At 36.0% G+C, this 9,172-nt stretch overlaps 1 protein-coding gene across 1 annotated transcript; it reads right to left on the bottom strand.

Moving 5' to 3' along the window:
* Window positions 1–295: 295 nt before the first annotated feature.
* On the bottom strand, window positions 296–2,604 carry LOC129941306 (uncharacterized). The gene is made up of 2 exons (XM_056049909.1): window positions 2,559–2,604; window positions 296–2,478 (listed from the first exon to the last, which is right to left on the bottom strand). Exons 1-2 carry the CDS (start codon window positions 2,602–2,604, stop codon window positions 296–298), a joined length of 2,229 nt encoding a protein of 742 aa, XP_055905884.1.
* Window positions 2,605–9,172: the final 6,568 nt, after the last annotated feature.

Raw genomic sequence — 9,172 nt, 5'->3', positions numbered from 1 at the left:
AACAATTCTTTGGATGGAATCAGACAAAGCATCAAATTCACGAGAAGTTGATACTCTGTCTAGATTTGGGCTTCGATAAAGGAAGCAATAGTGAATGATTTGCTTGTTCACGGAAAATTTAAACCACATAAAATTGAAAAAAGAATTGATGCAGAGACCATATTGTGGCAAAAACTGATAAGTAATATCATTCCTAATGTATATGCCGAGACCATGGTGGGAAAAGAGTAATGGCGCCAAGCTATACCCTTGAATAAAGAATTCGGTGGGATCGGAATCCTCACCTACTTGGGTTTCACTTAGTGCTTAGTTCTAGTCGTGGTAGACTGACTGTTTTCAATGGAGCCACCTTTGTTTTCGATGTTAGTATATGCATGTGAATATTCTCGGCATTATCAAGGACACGTATGAAGACAACTGCTCCATAAGCCTTCTCCGACGCGTCACTAAAACCGTGAAATTCCACCGATTTCTGTGTATGTTGTGTATTTATCCATAGTGGGATTTTAACGTGTTGTATTAAAGGCAATTCCGTCTGAAAAACTTGCCATTCTTCTTTAAGATCTGATGAAATGGTTTCATCCCAATCGGTTCCTCTGCACCATAATTTTTGCATTATGATCTTGGCTTTGATCACACATGGCGCAATCCAGCCAAGCGGATCAAAAAGTTTTGCAATTGCTGATAGCATTGTCCTTTTTGTCACTTCATCGGTTTCCTGTTGAAAGTTTTTGAACGAAAATGAGTCTTCTTGTGAATTCCATCTTATGTCTAATGTTTTGACATGATCTGTTGATTGAAAAGGCACTTCAAAAGTTATCTCATAATCTTCTTTGGGTAAGTCTTGCAGAAGATCCTTGCAGTTGGACGTCCACTTCCGAAGTTTGAGACCTGCAGACGCCAAAAGATTTCGTGTTTCTTCGCGTTTTATACGAGTTTCGTCTATAGAATCTCCTCCACTCATGAAATCGTCTACGTACATCTCACCTTTAACCGCAAGAGCTCCCTTTTGATACCTTTCAGACTCATCATCAGCGGCTTTGTGTAGGACTCGAATGGCCAAGTAAGGCGCACAAGCCGTGCCAAAAGTGACCGTCTTCAGTTTAAAGACCTTGATGGGTTGCTTTGGATTTTCACGCCAAATAATGAGTTGATAGTATCTATCCAGTTCTTGCACAAAAATTTGGCGATACATCTTCTCAATATCAGCTGTTATTGTAAATTTGAATGCTCGCCATTTTAAAATTATGTCAACAATGTTTTCTTGAAGTTTAGGACCTGTCATCAGGTGTTGATTTAAGGATGTACCATCATAGGTTTTTGAGGCTGCATCAAAAACGACTCTTAATTTTGTGGTAGAACTCGATTCTTTAAATACAGCATGATGAGGAAGAAAATAGTGAAAAGGGGTTTTCAAAATTGGGTCGTTTACGTCTACTTCTTCCATGTGTTTCAAACTAAGGTATTCCATGATACATTGGCTGTAACTTTCTTGCAATTTTGGGTCCCTTTCAAATCGTCGTTCCAAAGATAAAAAACGTCGAGTTGCCATTTCTTTGCTGGATCCTAGTTCAGGATGAAATCCTACTTTAAATGGAAGATTCACTTCGTACCGCCCATCACATAATCGCTTGGTTGTTTCATTAAAATACTTTTCGCAGGCAATATCCTCTTCTGAAGCTCGAATCACGAAAAGAATTTCTTCAATCTCCCAAAATTTTCGGATTTGTGTATCGAGATCAATGTGTTGGAAGAAACTTCGGATCGGCTTTGGAATAACTTCAGGATTCTTACCCAATATAATCCACCCCAATTGGTTGTTTTGTGCAATGGGAGCGACTACGTGCTCGCTGCGAATAATTTCCCGTAATATAATGTCCGGATAAACATCTGAGCCGAAAAGTATGTCGATTGGAGCGGGAACATAAAATTCAGGATCTGCTAACTGCAAATTAGCCAAATGATCATAATTGTGTGGTATCATTTTGTGGGCCGGAAGAAGGCCAGTCAACGATTTAAAAATGTACGCTTTGGTTGCGCCTTCAAACGTCGAATGTTTAGATTTAAACATTATGTTAACGTTACTTTGACTGATGCCGCTGCTGACCTTCCCTAGCCCTGATACATTAACATTTGTTTGGTGTTGGGTGAGATTTAAAAGCCTTGCTGCTGACTCAGAGATAAAGGTGGCATCTGAGCCTGGGTCAATAAGTGCTCTGAGATCTGAAAATCTTCCATATTCACATTTAACTCTAACGATCGCAGTGGCTAATAAAATTTGAGTACCGTGGACTTGAGACGCATAAAAATTGTGTCGGGTATTGCAACCAGGAACACTTTCGCTTGTTGGTTGGAAAGCAGGAGCATTTGGATTCAAGGCTACCTGTTGGTTCTGAAGTTGTGAACTTCGTTGTTGAAAATGTGTTGAGTTGTTCGCATTAGAACTTGAAGTTTGTGAAATTTGTGCAAAAAAGAGTGCTGTTTTTGGTTACAAAAATAACAGGACCGGTTACTTAAACAAAAACGGGTTTTGTGGCTGTAAGCAAGACAGTTTTCACACACTCCAGCTTGCTGTACAGCTTGTTGCTTTTGTACCGTATCCATGTTTAAAAACCGATAACATTTCATCAACGAGTGTTGTCCTTTTTTGCAAATTTGACATTGATATTGCGTTTTAAATTGTTGTTTTTGGGTTTAAGCATGAAATGTTTTAGCTGTGACAGGCGATTTCGTGACTGGCTGTGGCTGTGTAGTGCAACTGGCTTGCTGCACAATAGCTTCCAAAGTCCGAAAACGTGATTTAAGAAAATCAGTAAAATCGGCGAAGGTTGGGAGTTCTTTGTTATTGCCGAGCTTTTCTTCCCATAGCTGTTGGGTTTTGGCCCAAGTCCTTCACTGGTAATCCTAAATTTTCCAGAGCATGGACAACTTCGATTGTTGTGTCAAGTAAGCTTTTAAGGGTTTCGGCAGATTCCTTACTTTGTACAGGTTGGCCAAAAAAGACCTTGAGATAAGAATTGACCAAAACTCTTTTATGATCATACCTTTCTTTCAATAAATCCCATGCCTTTGCATAATTCCCAGAACTAAGATCTAAATGATGCAGAAGACGTTCGGCATCGCCTGTCAAACTCTCTTTCAAAAAATGCATTTTTTGGATTTCGTTCAAGCCAGGATTGTTATGAACAAGTGACGTAAAGATATCGTGATAGGAACGCCACGATGTATAAGACCCCGAGAACGTGGGAGGTTTGATTGGAGGAAGCTTGAGGACATTTGGCTGTGACTGGTGTGTTGCTGATGGAAGGCCTGTTGATGGAGGTGCTCCCACTGCAGGCGTAAGTGGAGCGGACGGACATAATTTGTCTAAACCATCCATTATTTCAGTCCTATATTCGAGATAAATGGCGCGAATTTGATCGAACACCGCTATCATGTCTTCCTTTTTAAAATTCTCTTCGAGCTTCCCCCCGCTAACGATTTCCTCGTGATATCGTTTGGCATTTTCTAAATTTTGTTCAAGTAGCACCATGCGAGTTTTCAAATAGTTACTCGTTCGACGAGCCTGGCCTGTCTTCTTAAAATTAGAAAAGTCGCGCTCTAATTGCGCCAAAACTTCTTTTTGAAGCTCCCCAAACGACATAATGGACTTTTGTTATTTAAAAATGTAATAAAAAAAAAGAGCAAACAAAAAATACTTTAAAAATGAGGACTTACTTTGTGTGCCTTCGATGGATGATGTAGAGTTGAGTTTGGTATTAATTACGCGTCGCGGGAGCCCCGATTTGCACAGCACAATTATATTCTTTTTAAATAATTTAAATTTATAGTCAATTGCAATTTATTGTTTTTTTTTTTTCTTTTACGCAATTTTCTTGCACAACTTATTAATTTTAAAAATTAAAGTTTAAAAATGTGTATATATATATATATGTATATATATATGTATATTCCACTTTATATAAAAGACAAATTTACACACTTTTCTTTTTGTTTTAATTAATTTAATTTAATAATAACTCTTGCTAACCGCTGTTTCTTTGGACTAACAAAGCAATTGAGTTTTAAAGTCCTCTCTCGAGGGTCCAAAGTGTTGCTATATAAGACCCTTATCATCCCCGTCCTGCTATACGGTGCAGAAGCATGGACTATGACAACAACGGATTTAAGCACCTTGGGTCGCTTCGAGAGAAAAGTTCTTCGTGTCATCTACCGTATGCATTAAATGGGAAGTGGAGGAGAAGATGGAACGACGAGCTGTACGGGCTGTACAGCGACGTACTTAGCCAGATGGGTAAAAGTCCAACGACTAAGATGGCAGGTAGAGCGCATGGAAACCAATGCTCGGGCCCGGAGAGTCTTCGAATCCACACCCACAGGACAGCGCAGTAGAAGAAGACCGCGAATCAGGTGGCGCGCACAAGTGGAAGCTCAAAACTGGAGACATCTAGCTAGGGACCGAGCTAGATGAAGAAGTTTGTTGTGTGAGGCCCTAGTTCACACAGGACTATAACGCCACATTCAGTAAGTAAGTAAGGTAATCTTTTTGTAGCGAGAAAGAAAAGAAAAACTTAATTGTAAAAGTTAAGTTTGTGCAATGGTAGCCTTATTTCTAATAAGGGTACCAATTGGGCACATGTCTTCACGGGTTTGGAGTAAAATTCACTTTGTTGAAGGTATTTTTTAGCCAATTGGGAAAAATGCTTCGGGTTATTATCCCACATAAGCTCCCATGTAATTGGCACCTCCTCTTCAGTTAATAGTAGTATGACTAAATTTAAGATGTGGACATAATCCACAACGTACATCTTATCTATGATCCAAAATATCGGCCCTACAGACACTGAAAAGCACCTCGAAATCATTGCACTCCACCACCGTGTTTCACTGTCTTCTTTGTGTATTTTAGGTTAAATTCCTAACCCTTTACAATACATTTTTCAATCGGAACAAAACAAATTAATCTTCTTTTCATTCTACCACAAAACGTTACTCAATTAAGAAGATGGGTTTGTTTGCAAAGGCATGTTTTTCTTGCTCAAAAACGACACTTTTCGTGGACTTATACTAGAAACATTTGCTTTTATTAATAGGTTTCTTATTGTTCTAATACAATTAATTTATTTTTGAGTTCTCTTAAAGAAAAAATGGTTTCTTCTTACTTATTTTACTAATTTTACCAGTTTATCTTTTTCTTCATCTTGAAATGGTTTCTTCAAATTTAAGCAGTTTATCATTTTTTTCATCTTGTTTTTTCTTTTGGGCTTTAATGGTAGAGCTTTATATACTTTTTTCTTGGAACAATTTAAGGTCTTTGCAATTTCAACCATCGGCTTTCCAGTTTGTCTTAGTCGTTCTACCACATCGCGTTCAAAATGTAATCCACTACCCATATTTATTAACTTCCCATAGGAAGTTATTTTAATGGGTCCGATTTGTCAAATTGAAAATTTTGACATTTCTCGATGTTTCAAAGTTCCTAGAATCGAAGTAAAAGATTTTTAGAAAGATATCTGTATGCGTTCGCTACGTTTGTTTCGTCGTTCATTGCTCAAGAACCAGATATATCGATATCGATTTCAAATAATTTTTGTTTTACAGATAATAAGACAGAAAGATGCTGAAACTGAAACTAAAAAAATTTGTCACCTCTAAAATTTTACGACTAAAATATGATTTCCAAAAGAATTTTGTGAAACAAGACTAATGTTTTTGACATCTGATAAAATTTTGAGAAAAATCGAATTGACAGTTTTTTTACAAAAAATAAAAACCTAAAAAAAATTTATAAAAGTTGGTTAAAAATTTATTTTCGACTCAAATATCTTTTCAAAAATTGAAGATATTGGCTTTAAGCTACTTTTACCTTTCAACAAATATTGTTGTTAACATTCTGTAAAATTTTGAAAAAAATCAAATTGAATGTTCTTGTACAAACAAATTAAGAACCTAAAAAATATTAACAAAAGTTGGTAAGAATTGATTTTCGACTAAATATCTTTTCAAAATATTGAAATATTGGCTTCAAACTTATTTTATTTCACATAAAATATTGTTTTCGATATTCAGTAATTTTTATATACAAATCCAACAGTCCGTTTTTTTCATAAAAAATAAAATCTACAAAAAATAGTACGCAAATTTGGTAAAAATTGATACGAGCACATAAAGACAAATTTTTAAGCAAGACAAATCCACAGCCGGGATGGGAAGTTATCAGTGTGGGTCGCATCCCAGCTTCTTTTTAAAATTATAGATGACGTTTAAAAATGTTGTTTAGTATCTAAACAAAATATCTGACAAACTCAAAATGTCTATTTTCATACCAAAAAATCGATCCTCACATTAGAATAACAGTTAAAGTATAGCTTGAACCAATTCAGTTGGCCTACTGCGCATTTCTCTTTCAATTTCTCTGATTTACTCTTTAATTGGCGCCAATGAAGCTGCTGCTTCAGCTCTGAAGCTGGAATGGCTGAATCACAAACACAATTCAGCTTCGGCTTCACCTGACGTTAACCATAGGAATTCAATGCATGCTATCAAAATGGAGCTTCGACATCACGTTTCGTTTGACAATCGTTAGGAAAAGAACGTAATGTTACACAATGTGACCCCAAACGGAAGCTTTACTGCTGTAAAAAAAAATGTAAACAAAGAAAATATTTGCTTTTCTCTGAAGATTCGCCGTCGCCAAAAAGATTTTAATTGTGGAAATGACGACTGCAACGAGATGATTACTCCAAAGAGAGCGAGATCCTCAAAGCGATAGGGCGGAAGATGATTTTAAATCCTTTCTGGAGGGTTCAATGGGACCGTTTCAGCCCAGTTGAGCTCGGCAGCTCCTCCTGAGCGCGATGTGGATGATGAGTTTATGCTGAACATGGCTAAGCGTTAAGTTAAGTTAAGTTAAGAAAAGTCGTGCACTTAATTCAATAGGTTTTCTCCAACTAGTCTTCTCCAGATGTGGTCCAATAAGAGCGCGAAGTATTTGAAATGCGTTAGGAGACATCTTTGTTGTTTTAAAGAAGTGCTCTGGGTCTTTATCCTTAATTTGGTTAAAGTTCAGAGCATAGAATTCTTCCTCATCTCTCCGAAGATTGAGCTCCCAGACCCACCAACGTCTATCAGTCTGCTCTTCTTCTTGCTCCCTGAGCTGAACATACCAACGATAGGCTGTGTAAGCTACTTCCACGATGATTTTAATTTGTTCGTTCTCCAAATTAATATTTCTTACTGCACGACAATCTAAAACAAACTTTTGAGAAAAAATAACAACTGCTAATGACAGAAGTGTCATTTTAGAAATGTCACAATGCAAATGTCATTCAAAGCAAACTGAAGCAGGCCAAAAGTAACGCAGACGAAGCCGAATCGTGTTTGTGCTTCAGCCATAATGACTGAAGCACTAATGGTTAAAACACAAACAGTGAGCTTTCTTTGAATAAGACATGATCATGGTTTATTTTCCTTTCAAAGCTTGATGTCTGAAAAACTATTTCATCTCCGGTAAGAGAAAAAAACAAAATGTTTAGGTGTAAACTTTACTTCGAAAAGATAAAATTAATAATTTTTGTTTTTATTATTGGGACAAAGTGCAGTGCATCCTGTAATAAAAAAAAATAAGTCTAAAGCAAAATGTAATTGGGTTAGACATAAAAAACTACCTTCGAGCTGCGCCTTAGGATTAATTGACAAAAAAGATATTATTGTTTATTTCTATGTTCTATGATTTTTGGTTTTGCAACAGAAAGGTTATGGGGCATTGAGTTTATATTTAAAAAATCAAATGGAAAGTTTTCTGCGAAAGAATTGATATTGAACTCATAAGAGTGAAGTATCTGTATCTATAAATTCGGGAATTAAAATAAATGTATTCAAACAAAAGCTATATTCATAGCATACAAGACCACGGGCTTGTCCTGATGGTTGAAGACCACAATTTCAAATGGACAGAAACTAATAATGGCGCATTTAGGTGGTGAGAAAGGTTTCGTGAAAAACCTCATTACTTTTATTCAAATCTGAAACAAAAATTGGAGACTATCACGACGACATGAACTTCAGGAACAAGTTTGAACGACTTGGAGGAACTTTCAGTTATATTAATGGACAACACCTCCTACACCAATAAATAATAAGAAAAACAAATTACTTCTGCTTGAAATAAATCCGAGATGATACAATGGCTAAACGAAAACAATATTCCGCATACCATTCAGATGTTGAAACTAGAATAGTATGAGGTAATAAAACGGCACCGAGCTACAACCAACCCATGGAACATGAGGTACTACGTTTACCACCCAATTATCCAGATCTCAAGAGTAGGCTCACGAAATACAACATTCAAGGTATTAGATGTTCAAAAATTAGCAGAGGACGTATTTTCAAAAAACCCGCCTAAAGATTGACGAAAAGTGTGTGAAAAAGCCATAAGAGCTGAGTAAGAATACTTTTTTCACTACCTGATGTAGGACACAATTTTGTATTCAAATATAATTAATCCAGGTGACGATTCTTCAACCGATTATAAATGCGGCATTAGGTCTGAAAACTAAGTATATATAAATACACATTTATTATTTCAATTAAATTATTGTTATTTATACTATTTTAATTTTATTTAAGCTAATTATTTATTTATTTATTTTTTATTATAAGTTCGCTGAAATTAGTCAAATACAAAATTAAACTCCTACTTCCATCTTGTTCTTATTTTAAAGAAAAACAAATCTGAGTAAGTTGTGTATTGAAAATGATGGACTATTGTTTTTATAATTTTTTTCATCACTGTATCGGTTTTTTTATTATGTGTAGACGATAAAATAACAATAATTATAATTTTGAATCCGATATCTTCTACAATAATTCTCTATGGGTAAATATTCTCAGGTGTCATCTGTTCTTTAATGTGTAATGATTAATATGATAAATTATCCAACCCGCGAAATTTCATCAGTCGCACATTAATATATAAATAATCTTAACATAATTCATTCCCTCTCGACTTGATTCGTTGATTGGTGCTAGAGGATATGATTATGATTATGATTAATTAGAGACAATATTTCGTTGCATTGCGCCCTTAGCTACGTTTTTTTTCAAGAAGCAGATCTTCGTGATGATTGTGTTGTGGGCGGCGATCATTTCCCCGTTTGAAAAGACCAAA

Source organism: Eupeodes corollae, chromosome 1 (genome assembly GCF_945859685.1).
Source record: "Eupeodes corollae chromosome 1, idEupCoro1.1, whole genome shotgun sequence".
NCBI classification, from domain to species: Eukaryota; Metazoa; Arthropoda; class Insecta; order Diptera; family Syrphidae; genus Eupeodes; species Eupeodes corollae.
Note: the sequence above shows the minus strand (reverse complement) of the source record. Positions and strands in the feature narration are given on the sequence as shown.

Bases quoted from the DNA above. Each gene is read 5' to 3' on its own strand.
- LOC129941306 (XM_056049909.1), bottom strand. From the start codon at position 2,604: ATGGATACGGTACAAAAGCAACAAGCTGTACAGCAAGCTGGAGTGT. The intron at 2,479-2,558 runs GTGAAAACTGTC...AACCAAAAACAG, and splicing joins TGTACAGCAAGCTGGAGTGT to CACTCTTTTTTGCACAAATT.